We start from the raw sequence: 16,143 nt of genomic DNA, 5'->3' as shown, positions 1-16,143 counted from the left end.
TACAACCGTGTGAGGTGAAAACGAAAACTAATCGAACTGGATTCGATTAGAAACAATATTTTCCGTGCTTACTTGAGGGATAAAAGGGCAATTGAGCTTGGTGAAAATTTTGTTCAACGTACCCTATGCTTTAAATACGTATAAAATGATCAACGACTAATTAGAATAAATTTAATAAAAACGATAACATGAAGAGTTTCAGATTTCAAGTCTTTTTTGTCACTCTATCACTGGACTACATATTTTAATATTCTCGTTAATTTTACAGGTTTTTGAATAATCCTCGATCCTCAATATGGCGCCGACTAAAAGGTTCGAGAGCACCCTCGTCGGTCTCAAATATCCAAGCGAAAGGGACAGCGTGATTAAAACGGGAGCTAAATGGCTGAAGGACAAGAGGCAGGACGACGGAGCCGAGGGACTATGGCGAGTAGATGACAAACTTTACGACCTGAGCGAATTTGCGAAGAGTCATCCTGGCGGTACCGAGTGGATCACGCTCACTCGGGGCACTGACATCACCGAGGCTTTCGAGGTGATTTTTTAAATTCAAACTGTCCCGTTACTCAATTCCCTGTCACTTGCTCGAAGTTCTTTTCTTTTCTTTTTTTTCATTTTGTTCACTTTGAAACCACCATCCAAAAGTAAGGCATGTCAAGGGGTGACTTGACAGACCTTGATACCTTCCTTGTGAGTGAAATTGAATGGAATCTCTTTCTCGGTGCAGGCACACCATGTCAGATCGACTGCCGAACTAATGCTGCCAAAGTTCTTTGTTCGGAACGCCATCTCCCCGAGAGCCAGTCCCTTCACCTTCAAGCCCGACGGATTTTATAGAAAGTTCAAGGCCCGTGCCAGAGAAGCTCTCAAGGACGTGGACTTCCACAAGTCTTCTCGAACATCAAACCTCATCGCCGATTCTCTCTTCGTGGGCACGATCGCTCTTTCCGTCATCGCTGCAACCACTCGATCGTGGATCGCCATTGTAGGCAGTGGTTAGTCCGCTCAGAACTGGTGTGAAGTTGTAATGGATTGGGACAATTTGGGTTTCTTCGCGCTAAAATTAGAAGCGATTAATCCATTGATCTGCGTAGTGATTCTTGGTGGCAATACATTTCCAAGTGTACCAGTTATTGTCACGGTTAAACCCAATTATTGAACCTTGTATTTTTCGAAACTATAAATTGACGGTACAAATTGCGGATTCCTAGATGACTAAAATCAATTGCTAGAAAGTTAGACACTATAAACTTATTTCGTGGTAATTTGAAAATTAAGGATCAAACAGATGCAACCAAGAAAGGTCAGGAATTGGGACAGGGCCGATAACTGGGACACTCACTTCACTACCTCGTTACGTTACAAGAGAGTCTAAGGACGGTTAGAGGAATAGGATTCCATGCTCTGCTCATTGGAGAACACGGGAATTGCACGTGTGCGAGTGTGTCGATGATTATCATCGCTCTTCGTTGTAAGAGAATAACCGTCATGTAGACGGATTCGGTGTCTAAACACGTATGATTCTATGGAATCGCTCGTTCGCTTATAACGAGGAGCCGCTCCAAAGTTGGTAGACTTCTGGTACAGGGGGCGGAGTGGGAGAAGCTGTAAGACTTGCTCAAGCGTAACAATGTTATGAATTGTTGATAATTAAGCACTCCCATGCGGTGCATCAAGGAAATAACCCGGTATATAGGTAGGTGTAATTAAAATCACCTGCTATTCTGACCATAGCCTCGTTTCTCAGGGGTTCTTCTCACCTGGACAGCGATAACCGGTCATAATTTCATGCACCAGCGAGATTCCTTTCGCATGTACTATATGGACCTGCTGTTACTGTCCTCGAGGGAATGGAGAATCAATCACGCACTGAGTCACCATCTATTCACCAACACCGTTCAGGACATGGAGATAACCGCGTTCGAACCGTTCCTCTCGTGGCTTCCTCGGCCCGACAAGGGACCGTTTACACGCTTCGTATCTTGGATAATTTCGCCCCCTGTATACACTCTAATGATCTTCGAGGAGGGACTGAAAAGGTTTGTTCGGCTAACAATATAAAAGCTTAAGCGCAAAGCGGTTCTCCCGCACTTTTTTCTGATCCGATAATTCATGGCGAACAGGATATACTCGACATTCTGGGAGTGGAACGGACCCGAGGTCAGGGACGCCGTCCCTTTCCTGATACCAGCGGCGATGTGCGTCGTGGCACCTCCAGCCGTCGCCTTATGGACCTGGGTGAAAGTGATCGCGGTGGCCAGCTTCCACTTTACCGCTGTTGGAGTCAGCGCGGCTCATCATCACCCGGATATCTTCCACGACGGAGACGTTCATCGTGAGGACATGGACTGGGGCCTGGCGGAGTTGGACGCCGTCCGAGACCGGGCCGAAATAGACACGTCGATATTTTTGGTCCTGACCAGCTTCGGATCCCACAGCCTCCACCACCTCCTTCCGTCCGTCGACCACGCCTATCTTTATCTCTGCGAACCTGCGTTCGCGGAAACTTGTAAAGAGTTTGGCATTAGTACGGAACTTTGGTCGCAGTGGGACCACGTCAAGGGCCAATTTCTCCAGCTTGTAAACAATGCGCCGAAGAAGACTGCGAATACTAGATGATTCACAGCACTGTGTCGTCATAACTACTCGGTACCTTTTGATGATTTATAAGTAGAATATTCCGCGAGAAACTTCTAAGCTTTTGTATACAGCGTTTTTTCGTTTGTCAGAAGTTGGATCGAGGAAAAACGGTAAATATGTTATAGGAATTTAAAATAAAACAACGTTTTCGAATTTTCTCGAGCATATGTTCGGCGTTATAGTTTTAAATTATCTTGCTTGTGATATTTAAATGCAATGTGATAAATTGTATGATAAGCCGGAAAAAATGTTAGAACACTTTACGCTTTCGCACCGTCTGGCAAGTATCAACGTAAGTGAACAAGGCTATCGGGGGTGTCAAGATGTCAGTGAAATATCACGAAAGGAGATGATTGCAGCTTGCTTCCAACGTTTGCTGCTGGAAAACGATTTAATTCTATTTATTCCACGGCATCATCATTTCCCTATGCACATTATATTATACCTTTAGTTTATTGCTTTATAAGTTGCGATTTTATTGCGCGTTTTGATCAAACACTGGTAGTATGCTGAAAGTATAAAACTATTACGCAATTACTCGAGTATCAAGTGTTTACAGTACTCGGTGTTGCCCAACTGCCCCTCCCCTCCACTTTATCGAACGCATATAACTGATAAAGCTACTCGCGTTATACATAATCGCTTGCGTATTTTTTGAGCATGCAATTCGCATTTACTTATGTAATACAACTCTAACACTTTACTTTATATCTTAGAAGCATTGAAACTTTTTCATTTCGCTTCGGTCCATCGAACTGAGTAGTCAAATACGGAACATAGGTAGATTCGCAAATCATCATACCACAAGGTGATCGAATTGGTAAGTCTAATATAAATTACTTGTTTGCAACTGTTTCAAAGGTAGATTTTTAATACTTGGTAAAAAAATTTCAAACTTTTCTATAAGGATTAACTACTGGAATGGGGCCGAAGGAAAAGAAGGAGAGCACCCTGATTGGGTTGAAGTATCCGAGCTTTCGCGATAAAGCTTGGAAAACTGGTGCAAGCTGGCTGGACGGTAAGAGGAAGGACGACGGAATCGAAGGACTGTGGCGGGTCGGTGACAAGCTCTACGACCTGGCTCAATGGGTTGGGAATCATCCTGGTGGCGCAGAGTGGCTGACCCTCACTAAGGGAACCGACATCACGGAGGCGTTTGAGGTACCAGTCATTTTTTACCGGCTAATGGGCAACGGGCGAACAATCGAACATTGAATTTTCTCTGCTGCAGGCCCACCACATTACTTCGTTTGCCGAACAACTCCTGCCAAAGTTTTACGTCCGGGACGCTACCACTCCCAGATCCAGTCCGTTGACCTTCAAACCTGACGGTTTCTATAGAGTGTTTAAAAGCCGCGTCAGAGAAGCTCTGAAGGGTGTCGATTTCCACAAGCCAGCGAAGTTGTCCAATTTGATGAGCGACTCCCTTTGCGTTGGGACGTTAGCTCTTTGCGTAACGGCCTCAGCCACGCAATCATGGGCTGCGATTTTCGCTGCTGGTAATAGAATGGTTCGATGAGACTGCAATTATTTTCTTGATACAGAACATAATTCTACTCTATCAATTCCAGCGATTTTCCTTACGTGGACCGCGGTAGCAGGGCACAACTACATGCACCTGAGAGATTCGTTTCGTATGGCCTACATGGATCTGAGTCTTCTTTCCTCGAAGGAATGGCGAATAACCCATTGTCTGAGCCATCATCTTTACGCCAACTCCATTTTGGACTTCGAACTCTCGATGTTCGAGCCCTTCTTTGATTACGTACCTCACGAAAAGGGGTTCATCACTCGTCGTTTGTCCTGGCTTTATACTCCCTCAGTTTACGCCGGAGTCTATTTCATGAACGGGGTCAAAAGGTTGGGACAGCCTTACGAGTTTCTTGACTGATCCGACAGTATCACAAATATGACAGAATCAATTCGAATACTGACTGAATAACCACGTTTTCTTCGTTACAGAATCTACAGTCTGGCTTTTGAGTGGGGCACCTTAGATTACAGGGATTTAACACCGTTTCTGATCCCAGCCCTGATGTGTTCAGTGGCATCGCCGAGTCTCGCCCTCGCTGCCTGGATGAAGGTCATCGCTATATCCAGTTTCTATTTCGTCTTGATTGGAGCAAACGCTGCTCACCATCACCCTGACATCTATCACGATGGAGATGTCCATCGCGAGGATTTAGACTGGGGCCTGGCTCAAATAGACGCAGTCCGGGATCGCGTTGAAATCGAGCCTTCCCGTTTTCTCATAATAACCCATTTTGGGTCGCACACCCTCCACCACCTTCTACCAACCGTCGATCATTCTTACTTACACCTCTGCGAACCCGCCTTTGAGCAAACCTGCAAAGAGTTTGGCGTTAACACCGAACTATGGACTCAGTGGAAACTCTTCAAGGGCCAATTCATGCAGTTACAACACACAGAGCCGAAGAAAACGCCCAATACCAGATAATTTTATATGTTTTATTATATTATACCTTGACATATGCTTAAGAGAATAAAATCGAAACGTCGCGTGACTCGTAAACATGTATTCTAGAGTGACGAATCCAAAATACGATCAATAGGAAAGTTCCATGCATTTTATGTAGCTTTTGTGATGATCATTTCTAGTGCAAATAAAAAATATGATTCCATCATTTTTGAAATCCACTGCTTCATGCTAGTGTAAAAAGCAGATTCTTTTCACGAAACTTCCCTATTGCTAGAGACCCTGCACAATCCTCGTCTTTCTAGAAACACGATGTTTAGCCAAAGAAGTTATTTCAGTTTATGCAACGGTATTGCAATTCCCATCAAACATCTTACCAGTATCATTAAAATGTGAAATGACGAGATTAAATGAAAGGTTTTGGTTGCGGCTTGACAGAACCGGTTATCTTAAATTTAGCAGGAGTCAAGATGACCGACACAGAAGACAGCAGGAATGTAAAATTACAATTACCAGTAGCTAGTTTATAAAAAAAAGTTTTCGTTTTTGAAACTACCTCGTAAATAAGAACAGAACAAATTATGCAATTTTTGTAAACTATAGGTAACCTTAATCTTATTGATAAGTTTTTGACATGTGATGTACAGTAATTTAATTCGGCTCTCTAACATATTGCTTGTTTATAACTGATTGCGCGAGAAGCGTGATAATCGTTATTGACGTAACTACTTGTTATACTAGAACGTTTGATAAAAACATGGTTGCAATTATTGGCTTCCGTTTCAGCTATTCAGTGCCCTATCTACGTACAAGTGATAATAACGCCAGAACTAATTGTAAGGAATTTGTAAGCTGCCCTCATTACAGCTTGACTTTCAACGAGACTCGACAGCGGTACTTTTTTTTGAACAGTGTTCAAAGTACAATGTTACAAACAACGAAAATGCGAGTAAAAAAGATGGAGAGTGCACTCATCGGGTTGAAGTATTCAAGTGAACGGGACACAGAATTAAAAGGAAAAGCGACAAGGCGATGGAGCTGAAGGACTATGGCGGATCGGTGATGAAATCTATGACCTCGATGGATGGGCAACAAACCATCCGGGCGGTTCCGAGTGGATAACGCTCATCCAGGGGACCGACATCACGGAGGCATTCGAGGTGTTCTCTGACCTTGAGCCATTCCGTTCGTTACTTGAATTCTCAAACCTTGCAATTTTCACATCTATTCAATTCTTGTCACAGGCACATCATGTAACGCTTCTTGCTGAACGTCTGCTGCCAGTGTTCTACGTCCAAGAAGCGACCACCCCGAGATCCTGTCCTTTCACCTTCAAATCCGATGGCTTTTATCGAATATTCGAAGAACGTGCCAGGGAAGCCCAAAAGTATGTCGACTTTCACAATCCAACGAAGACATGGAATAGAAATTCTTATATGACGAGGAGCTCCGAACAGACTGTATGTGTACCCTGAATTGTCTATAATCAAGCACTCCTAAGTGGCGCATCAAGGTAATAGCCCTGTATGTAAGTAAGTATAATTAAAATCACTTTGCTTTTTCTGACCATAGCCTCGTTTCTCAGGGGTTCTTCTCACCTGGACTTCGATAACCGGTAACAATTTCATGCATCAGGGAGATTTCTTTCGTATGTACTTTATGGACCTGCTATTACAGACCTCAAGAGAATGGAGAATCAACCGCGGACTGAGTCACCATCTATTCACCAAAACTGTCCAAGACATGCAGATAGCTGCATTCGAACAATTGATATTCTAATATTTATAATAGTAAAATATTTAGTCATGCAATAAATAAAAATTAATAAATAGTAATAAATCGAGCCAAGTGACCATTTCAGAGAGAGTACGAGCGGACGAATTCATTTCAGGTAGCCAACGGAGGGTTGATTGCAATCTTATAAACTATATGATGAGTCTGTCAACATTTTAGGATAGCACACTGTACGCTTTCGTACTGTCTGGAAAGTATCAACGTGGTTGCACAAGGCTATCGGGGGTATCAAGATGTCAGTGAAATATCACGAAAGGAGATGATGGCAGCTTGCTCCCAACGCTTGCTTCTGGAAAATGATTTAATTCTATTTGTTTCACGGCATCATTACCCTCTGCATATTATATTATACCTTTGATAGATTGCTTTATAAGTTGCAATTTTATTACGTATTTTGACCAAACAGTGGAGGTATGTTGAAGTTATCAAACCCCCATGCAATTACGCAAGTATCAAGTGTTTACAGTACTCGGTGTTGCCCAACTGCTCCTCCCTCCACTTCACCGAACTCACATAACTGATAAAGCTACTCGCGTTATACATAATCACTTACATATATTCTTTAGCATCCAATTCGCATTTATTCATGTAACATGACTCTAAAATTTTACTTTATATCCCAAAGATATTGAAACTTTTTCATTTCGCTTCAGTCCGTTGAGTAGTCAAATAGGGAACATAGGCAAGTTGGCAAATTATCATACTATAGGGTGATTGAATTTGGTGAGTCTGATATGAATTAATCATCTGCTGTTTGTTTCAGACGTAGATTTTTATTGCTTTGTAAAATGATTTCAAACTTTGCTATCAGGATTAATCGCTGGAATGGGGGCAAAGGAAAGGAAGGAGAGCACCCTGATTGGGTTGAAGTATCCGAGCTTTCGCGATAAAGCTTGGAAAACTGGTGCAAGCTGGCTGGACGGTAAGAGGAAGGACGACGGAATCGAAGGACTGTGGCGGGTCGGTGACAAGCTCTACGACCTGGCTCAATGGATTGGGAATCATCCTGGTGGCGCCGAGTGGCTGACCCTCTCTAAGGGAACCGATATCACGGAAGCGTTTGAGGTACCAGTCATTTTTTACCGGCTAATGGGCAACGGGCGAACAATCGAACATTGAATTTTCTCTGCTGCAGGCCCACCACATTACTTCGTTTGCCGAACAACTCCTGCCAAAGTTTTACGTCCGGGACGCTACCACTCCCAGATCCAGTCCGTTGACCTTCAAACCAGACGGTTTCTATAGAGTGTTTAAAAGCCGCGCCAGAGAAGCCCTGAAGGGTGTCGACTTCCACAAGCCAGCGAAGTTGTCCAATTTCATAATTGACTCCCTTTGCGCTGGGACGTTAGCTCTTTGCGTAACGGCCTCAGCCACGCAATTATGGGCTGCGATTATCGCCGCTGGTAATAGAATGGTTCGATGAAACTGTAATTATTTTCTTGTGACAGAACCTAATTCCACGCTATTAATTTCAGCGATTTTCCTTACGTTGACCTTGATAGCGGGGCACAATTACATACACCTGAGAGATTCGTTTCGCATGGCCTACATGGATCTGAGTTTTCTTTCCTCGAAGGAATGGCGAATAACCCATTGTCTGAGCCATCATCTTTACGCCAACACAATTTTGGACTTCGAACTCTCTGCATTCGAGCCCTTATTCGATTACGTACCTCACGAAAAGGGGTTCATCACTCGTCGTTTGTCCTGGCTTTATAGTCCCTTAGTTTACGCCATAGTCTATTTCGTGAGCGGAGTCAAAAGGTTGGGGCAGCCTTACGAGTTTCTTGACTGATCCGACAGTATCACAAATATGACAGAATCAATTCGAATACTGACTGAATAACTACATTTTCTCGTTACAGAATCTACAGTCTGGCTTTTGAGTGGTGCACCTTAGATTACAGGGATTTAACACCGTTTCTGATCCCAGCCTTGATGTGTTCAGTGGCACCGCCGAGTCTCGCGCTGGTTACTTGGATGAAGGTTATCGTTATATCCAGTTTTCATTTCGGCTTGATCGGTGTAAACGCTGCTCACCATCACCCTGACATCTATCACGATGGAGATGTCCATCGCGAGGATTTAGACTGGGGCCTGGCTCAAATAGACGCAGTCCGGGATCGCGTCGAAATCCAGTCTTCCCCTTTTCTCGTATTGACCCACCTCGGATGGCACACCCTCCACCACCTTCTACCAACCGTCGATCATTCTTACTTACACCTCTGCGAACCTGCCTTCGAGCAAACCTGCAAAGAGTTTGGCGTTAATACCGATCTATGGACTCAGTGGAATCTCTTCAAGGGCCAATTCATGCAGCTACAAAATACCGAGCCGAAGAAGACGCCCAATACTAGATAATTATCTATGTTTCATCATATTATACTTTGATATATGCTTAAGAGAATAAAATCGAAACGACGCATGACATGTAAACAGGTCTTTTAGAGAAACGTGCATTCTAGAGTTACGAATCCAAATTGCGATCAATAGGAAAGTTTCATGCAATTTCTCTACTTCATATCTTGGTAGTTTAGGGAAAAATAATTTGCTCAATTTTTATCTTTGTTCGTTTGAAACAAAGTTGAAGCGGATACAACAGGATAAAATATGGTAGTATGTGTAAATTTGATTACATGTAGTTTCTGTGATTATCATTTCTGATAGAAATGAAAACAAAACTATTCAACGATGTTTAAATACTCTTCTTCATGCCAGTATAAAACACAGATTGTTTCATGAAATTTCCCCGTGGCATAGACCCTCTACAATGCTGGTCTATCTTCAAGCACGACGTTTTGCCAAAGAAGTTATTTCAGTTTATGCAACCGTAATGTAATTCCCATCAAACATATTACCAACATCATTAAAATTTCAAGCAAGGAGATTGAATGGAACGTGTCGGTTGCGGCATGATAGAACAGGCTATCTTACATTTAGCAGGAGTCAAGACGATCGATACAGAAGACATCAGAATTGTAAAATTACATTTACCAGATGCTAATTCAATTAAAAAAGTTACCATTCTCGAAACTACCTCGTAAATAAGGACAGAACAGAGTTTGCAATTTTTATAAACTACAGATGACAGTCATTTCAACGATAAGTTTTTGACATGTGATATACAGCAATTTATTTCGACTCTTTAACATATTTCTTGTTCATAACTGAGAACCGTGATAATAGTTAATAACGTAGCTACTTATCATCTGAGAATGATTGATGAAACCACAGTCACAATTATTGACTCCCCTTTCAATTATTGATTGCTGCATCTACATACAAGTGATAATAACACCACTATTTTGTTGGTAGTAGTCGAAGCTTTATAAATCGTAAAGAATTGAAATTTTCAGTGTTCGGCCATTATTGTCAATCAGTCAGGTATACGTCAGCTGACTTGTTTGTCACGAAATACGCGCAAATATTTGGTGAAGGAATTTGTAAGCTGCCCTCATTACAGTTTGGCTTTCAACGAGACTCGACACTGGTACATTTTTTAAATTGTGTTCAAAGTACAACGTTACCAGCAACGAAAATGACGGCAAAAAAGATGGAGAGCACCCTCATCGGGTTAAAGTACCCAAGTGAACGTGGCGCCGGATTAAAGACTGGGGCAGGCTGGCTGAAAGGAAAGCGACTGGACGATGGAGCCGAAGGACTATGGCGGATCGGTGATAAACTCTACGACCTCGACGGATGGGCAAGAAACCATCCGGGCGGTTCCGAGTGGATAACGCTCACCCAGGGGACCGACATCACGGAGGCATTCGAGGTGTTCTTTGGCCTTGAGACATTCCGTTCGTTCCTTGAATTCTCAAACCTTGCAATTTTTACATCTATTCCATTCTTGTCACAGGCACATCATGTAACGCTTCTTGCTGAACGTCTGCTGCCAGAGTTCTACGTCCGAGAAGCGACCACCCCGAGGTCCTGTCCTTTCACCTTCAAGCCCGATGGTTTCTATCGAATATTCAAAGAACGTGCCAGGGAAGCCCTAAAGGATGTCGACTTTCATAGGCCAACGAAGACCTCGAATCTTATTGCAGATTTTCTCTTCGCCACCACGTTACTCCTCTGTACGATGGCTGCAGCGACCCAATCTTGGATCACAATCGTGGCGAGCGGTAACGAATTGGTTACCTTGATATTGATTTGGAATTCATTTTGGATTCGGATTCATCCCTCTTTCTCACCCAAGACAAAGTAAAGTCTCTGTTAATCTTCTGTAGGAATATTCTTGACCTGGACTTTGAATGCGGGGCACAATTACATGCATCAGAGGGACAACTACCGCATGTGGTACATGGATTTGAGCCCAATGTCCTCCAAGGAATGGCGGATCTTTCACGCTCTAAGTCACCATCTTTACACAAATACGCTCCTGGACTTGGAGATAATAATGTTTGAGCCCATCTTTCACCTGCTACCTCGCAAAGATAAAGGACTGATACCACGGAATTTTGCATGGCTCTATTCTCCTCTCGTTTACAGTCTGACATATTTTATACACGCGATCAAAAGGTGGGTATCGGTAAGTTAATTCGGATCCCCGTCTGATTATTCTCATTATCCCTTTTCACACAGGATCTATTCTGTCTTTTGGGAGTTTGGCGAACCCGAGCTAAGAGACGCGGTACCCTTTCTGATCCCGACATTGATGTGCTTCGTCGCACCTCCGCTGACCGCTTTTATCACCTGGGCGAAGGTCATCTTTATTGCCAGCTGCCACTTTAGTCTGGTTGGATTGAATGCGGCTCATCATCATCCGGACATCTATCACGACGGGGACGCCCGTCGCGAGGATACCGATTGGGGCCTTGCCCAGCTAGACGCGGTCCGTGACCGTGTCGAGATCGAGCCTTCCATATTTCTTATCCTGACCCACTATGGGTCTCACACTTTGCATCATCTACTACCTACCGTGGATCATGCCTATCTTCACCTATGCCAACCAGCCTTTGAGCAAACCTGCAAGGAGTTTGGCGTCAGTACGGAACTTTGGACTCAGTGGAAGCTTTTGAAGGGCCAATTCAAGCAGTTGGGAAACGTTGAACCGAAAAATACACCGAACATGCGATGATTATCGAAAAACATTTAACCGTGTCTTGATACTTTCTTAATTTTTAAAATCCTTTTTTCACTGTATCTAATCAATATTGTTACTCAATGTATCCCTTGGCGTGTTGTGTATTTTGGAAATTAGAGTAAACGCTATTGGAGGATTATTGAATAATTGCAAAAATAAAATCTGAAAATTTACTAACATTTCTGTAACCGAAAGCTTTACGAGTTCGAGAGGCTCCGATTAATCCAGTTAGATGATTCGTTCAAAATTTAGAGTGTTAAATATTACGTGTATGAACTGGATAGAGGGTTTCGCAATTTGTTATTATACTTTGTTATGTTTATTTTAAGAGATGATAAAAATTGCGTATCAAATTTTTCACCTTTGATCTTAGATACGGTTGACATACTTTGATGGGTTTACATAAACGAAAATTAGTTTATCGTAACCATATCATAACAAGTAACTTATCCACGCAGTTAAAAACATTCGATAATTTACATCTGCACTTAATAGTTATCGAAAATTATTTGCCGTCGCCATTCTCCCTTGTTGATTACACTTGCTTGATATATCTTCCACATAACCAATTTGCGAGATACTGGCATTTTTTTATTATCGCGATCCGAAGACCTGCTTTATATACTTTTTACCGATTCTTCAAGCCGTTCAGTAATTATCCAGTTAAACTCGAGGGCGCACTTGATGCTCAACGATAGAGTTTGGTTCGTCTAACCAATTCGAGTGTGAGCAGATTCGTACAAAATCGTTCGAGTGCGAATAATCAGTGCCACAATTCAATTTGCATTGGAAGTATCCAGTCATTGGAAAGGAGCCAGTTAAATGGTCGACGAAAATATTGGTAAAAAGTGGGGTGATACCACCTTCGGTGGTTTCAAGTACCCAACCGGTCGGGACGTCGGCTGGAAAACAGGCGCACGTTGGTTAGAAGGAAAGAGGAAGGATGACGGTGCCGAAGGACTCTGGAGGATCGGTGATAAACTTTACGATCTCAGTAAATGGATAAGAAATCATCCAGGTGGTAGTGAATGGCTCACGCTCACCGAAGGAACCGACATCACGGAGGCGTTCGAGGTAATCTTTAAGTCTCTTTTAAGTTAAACCAATGATGTTTCCAAACCATTTAATACTGACCGTCAATGTCCTTCTGCTGTAGGCGCACCACATTACGCTGCTGGCTGAAAAACTTTTGCCAAACTTCTACATCCGGGACGCTGTCACCCCGAGATCTTCTCCGTTGACTTTTAAGCCTGATGGATTTTACCGAAAATTCAAAGGGCGCGTCAGAGAAGCGCTTAAGGACGTCGACATTCACACGTCAGCTCGAAGTACCAACCTTATTGCTGACTTTCTGTTCATCGTCACGTTAGCTCTTTGCGTGAAAGCTGCCATAGCCCCATCGTGGTTGATGATCGTAGCGAGTGGTTGGTACTTTCGTTATATCGATCATCTTACAGCCATGGGGTTATTTTCAGCACGTAGAATCTACAAGACCATACATTTTCTTTCTCTGCAGGAATTTTTCTAACGTGGACTGCAATAGTGGGCCACAACTTCCTGCACCAGAGGGACACCTTCCGTATGTACTACATGGACTTGAGCCTGATGTCATCCAGAGAATGGCGAATCATGCACATTCTCAGCCACCATCTCTACACTAACACGATTATCGACTTGGAGATCACTATACACGAGCCTATATTTTACCTTCTGCCTCGCAAGGACAAATCATTGATAACACGTTACTTCTCTTGGATCTATTTCCCACTCGTTTACTGCATCATTTATTTCCTCCATGCAATAAGAAGGTATGAGAAATACCAATCGATCCTATTTGAAAATATGTCAACGTTCAAATTACATATCTCTTCCATTTTACCTCCCCATCGAAACAGAGTCTACAGCATATTTTGGGAGTTTGGAGGTCCGGAGCTGAGAGACGCGGTGCCATTGCTGATTCCGACTCTGATGTGTTTGGTGGCGCCACCGTCATCAGCCCTCGTTACCTATCTCAAAATAATGGTGGTAGCCAGTTTCCACTTCGGGGTAGCCGGTCTACACGCGGCTCACCAGCATCCGGAAATCTACCACGACGGTGACGTTCGTCGTAAGGATATGGACTTTGGTCTAGCCCAGGTGGACACGGTTCGCGATCGCCTGGAGATCGAGGCGTCGACTTTCCTCGTTCTGACAAATTTCGGCTCCCATACTCTGCATCATCTTCTTCCGACTATCGACCATACCTACCTTCACCTGTGTCAACCGGCCTTTGAGCAAACCTGCAAGGAGTTCGGAGTCAGCACCGAGACTTGGCCGATATGGAAAATGTGGTGGGGCTTTTTCAAGCAGCTGGAGAACATTCAACCGAACAAAATAGAAAGCACAAGATAAACGAGGCGATGACCGATTATCTTTCCATATCGTACAGAATTTTAGCGTTTGTCGTTATTATCAATTTTCGTAACGCTGTTATATATGTATGTAGTTTGTTCCACGGTATCAGTTATATATGAACAAGGGTCTTGATCTTAACCGAAGTAATCACAAGATTTGTTTATGTATATTTTGAGTAATTATTATTATCACTTTATATAATATAATACAATATAATTGACAATACGTGTTCATTATAGTCAAATGACGCGTGTTTTATTCTGACGTACGATTTTATTAGAAAAAATTGTTTTTTTTTTTTTTTTTTTATTTGTCGTTTTGTGTGTATAATGCATGAGAATCGTATATGCGCTTATATACGTTTGCGAGATGAAAATTAATGAAAAGCCCCGCCTCGGCCGTTCATGCATCACACTTTTGAGCAAAAAGACGTAGTAATAGTTGATCGTTCTTGGGGGATATGTATATACATATACAATGCACGTGTATCTATGCTACACAATAAATTACACATCTTACATATATATGTAGGTAGATAGTATATGTGTTACACGGGTAGAAGAGGTGTGCTCGTGATTTCAATTCAGTTCTTATATTTATTTATTTGCTTATTTATTTTAATAAATACATATTTCGTTTTATAAATTAAATTACTTTATATAGGATATACAATATTATTATTATTGTGGTGTTCTCGATCTTGTTCGTTATTCATTTCATTTATTTATTTATTTATTTTTTTTGCTTGTTGTTCTTTCTTGTTTTTTTTTTTTTTTTTTTACAATCTTATTCTTTCTTTCGTTATTTATTTTGATCTTATATCCTCGTTACGGCGGTGTCGCACTGCTGTTCGAACACCTCTTCCTCATTTGCACACGGTGGGTGTTGCTGCACTCGTCGCATGTATGTATATGTGTGTGTACGTATCTCTTTCAATAATTATTTTACTATATATCGTAATATCGTGTATATGATATGACATGACGTATATATATATATATATATGTGTATATATATATATACATAAGCTCGCGAACGATCGTCGTGATGTCTTCTTGCTTCTTATGGTGACGCGATTATCATCGTTATAAGTTACTTGTTAACATTATTATTATTATCTCAATGAATGTTTCATGTTACTTTGGTACATATATATATGAATATTTGGCGTATTATGAGATATATATTTTATATAGGACGGCGGTGTGTTTCGTGATGAGGCGAGAGGTGGGGTATTTTTTATTTTTTTTTTAGTATGTTTGTTTTTTTTGTTCTTACAGTGGTATAGGAAAGGGAAAGATTTGATGGGATTCGCGTTTTTTTCTTGGCTTACAGCTCACCGTCGGGCTGAAGGTCGAAGCGTGGCGGGAACGCAGAACCGTCGAACATGGGTCGCTGCATGGGTCTGTGTGGCTGTAAAATAATAAATAAAAAACAAACAGTTAAAAGAGAGATCTGGAATATGTAGACAATATCGTGATGTTTTTAAGCTGTATGAATATTAGAAATTGCAGGGACTCGGATCTCGACTCTGACTTACGCCGCGAGATGTCGCCAAACTCCCACTACTACAATCTTCCTACGCTTATTCCTATAAAGCGACGCTAAGAAGATCTACCAAATTCCGTAGTACGAGTGCAGAAGTTGGGGGATCGTCTTCGTCTCTGCGGTAAGTCCGAGCCGAAATTCAAGTCCGTTGCGACGATTGTTATCACGAATAGCGGCTGGCTTGAATTATCGTAACATGTATTTGTTTACTGTGCGGCTGTACGACATTCACAGTGTTCGG

General features: G+C 42.3%; 6 protein-coding genes and 1 long non-coding RNA gene across 33 annotated transcripts in view; 5 read left to right on the top strand and 2 right to left on the bottom strand.

The window, feature by feature from the left end:
• The first annotated feature begins 295 nt into the window (after positions 1-295).
• LOC124219161 (cytochrome b5-related protein-like) lies at positions 296-2,793 on the top strand. Its single transcript, XM_046626384.2, has 4 exons — positions 296-535; positions 728-995; positions 1,748-2,039; positions 2,124-2,793. Exons 1-4 carry the CDS (start codon positions 296-298, stop codon positions 2,617-2,619), a joined length of 1,296 nt encoding a protein of 431 aa, XP_046482340.1. The 3' UTR covers positions 2,620-2,793.
• Positions 2,794-3,156: 363 nt separating this feature from the next.
• Positions 3,157-5,173, top strand: LOC124219162 (cytochrome b5-related protein-like). Its single transcript, XM_046626385.2, has 5 exons — positions 3,157-3,460; positions 3,548-3,801; positions 3,872-4,139; positions 4,212-4,500; positions 4,603-5,173. The coding sequence occupies exons 2-5, from the start codon at positions 3,562-3,564 to the stop codon at positions 5,096-5,098; spliced, it is 1,293 nt and encodes a 430-aa protein (XP_046482341.1). The 5' UTR covers positions 3,157-3,460; positions 3,548-3,561; the 3' UTR covers positions 5,099-5,173.
• LOC138191071 (uncharacterized) lies at positions 4,215-9,497 on the bottom strand. The gene is made up of 2 exons (XR_011177353.1): positions 9,389-9,497; positions 4,215-5,237 (listed from the first exon to the last, which is right to left on the bottom strand). It is a non-coding gene; the product is annotated as an uncharacterized lncRNA (long non-coding RNA).
• LOC124219164 (cytochrome b5-related protein-like) lies at positions 6,623-9,307 on the top strand. Its single transcript, XM_046626388.2, has 5 exons — positions 6,623-7,594; positions 7,683-7,936; positions 8,007-8,274; positions 8,347-8,635; positions 8,737-9,307. Exons 2-5 carry the CDS (start codon positions 7,697-7,699, stop codon positions 9,230-9,232), a joined length of 1,293 nt encoding a protein of 430 aa, XP_046482344.1. The 5' UTR covers positions 6,623-7,594; positions 7,683-7,696; the 3' UTR covers positions 9,233-9,307.
• Positions 9,400-12,139, top strand: LOC124219163 (cytochrome b5-related protein-like). 2 transcript variants are annotated; one of them, XM_046626387.2, is made up of 5 exons: positions 9,400-10,314; positions 10,388-10,646; positions 10,731-10,998; positions 11,104-11,395; positions 11,459-12,139. In XM_046626387.2, exons 2-5 carry the CDS (start codon positions 10,410-10,412, stop codon positions 11,952-11,954), a joined length of 1,293 nt encoding a protein of 430 aa, XP_046482343.1. In that variant the 5' UTR covers positions 9,400-10,314; positions 10,388-10,409; the 3' UTR covers positions 11,955-12,139. The 2 variants fall into 2 exon arrangements, with proteins under 2 accessions (XP_046482343.1, XP_046482342.1); XM_046626386.2 differs by having other exon boundaries at positions 9,400-10,646.
• A 455-nt stretch (positions 12,140-12,594) lies between these two features.
• LOC124219160 (cytochrome b5-related protein-like) lies at positions 12,595-14,768 on the top strand. Its single transcript, XM_046626380.2, has 4 exons — positions 12,595-13,034; positions 13,117-13,384; positions 13,477-13,768; positions 13,856-14,768. The coding sequence occupies exons 1-4, from the start codon at positions 12,783-12,785 to the stop codon at positions 14,349-14,351; spliced, it is 1,308 nt and encodes a 435-aa protein (XP_046482336.1). The 5' UTR covers positions 12,595-12,782; the 3' UTR covers positions 14,352-14,768.
• Positions 14,626-16,143, bottom strand: part of Mhc (myosin heavy chain) — a 27,662-nt gene continuing 26,144 nt past the window's right edge. For all 26 annotated transcript variants that reach the window (XM_046626375.2, XM_046626361.2, XM_046626369.2 and 23 more), the window contains one exon: positions 14,626-15,767. In XM_046626375.2, coding sequence (XP_046482331.1) covers positions 15,684-15,767 — 84 coding nt within the window. In that variant the 3' untranslated portion in view covers positions 14,626-15,683. The remainder of the gene's footprint in view (positions 15,768-16,143) is intronic.

This window comes from Neodiprion pinetum, chromosome 5, assembly GCF_021155775.2.
Source record: "Neodiprion pinetum isolate iyNeoPine1 chromosome 5, iyNeoPine1.2, whole genome shotgun sequence".
NCBI lineage: Eukaryota > Metazoa > Arthropoda > Insecta > Hymenoptera > Diprionidae > Neodiprion > Neodiprion pinetum.
Note: the sequence above shows the minus strand (reverse complement) of the source record. Positions and strands in the feature narration are given on the sequence as shown.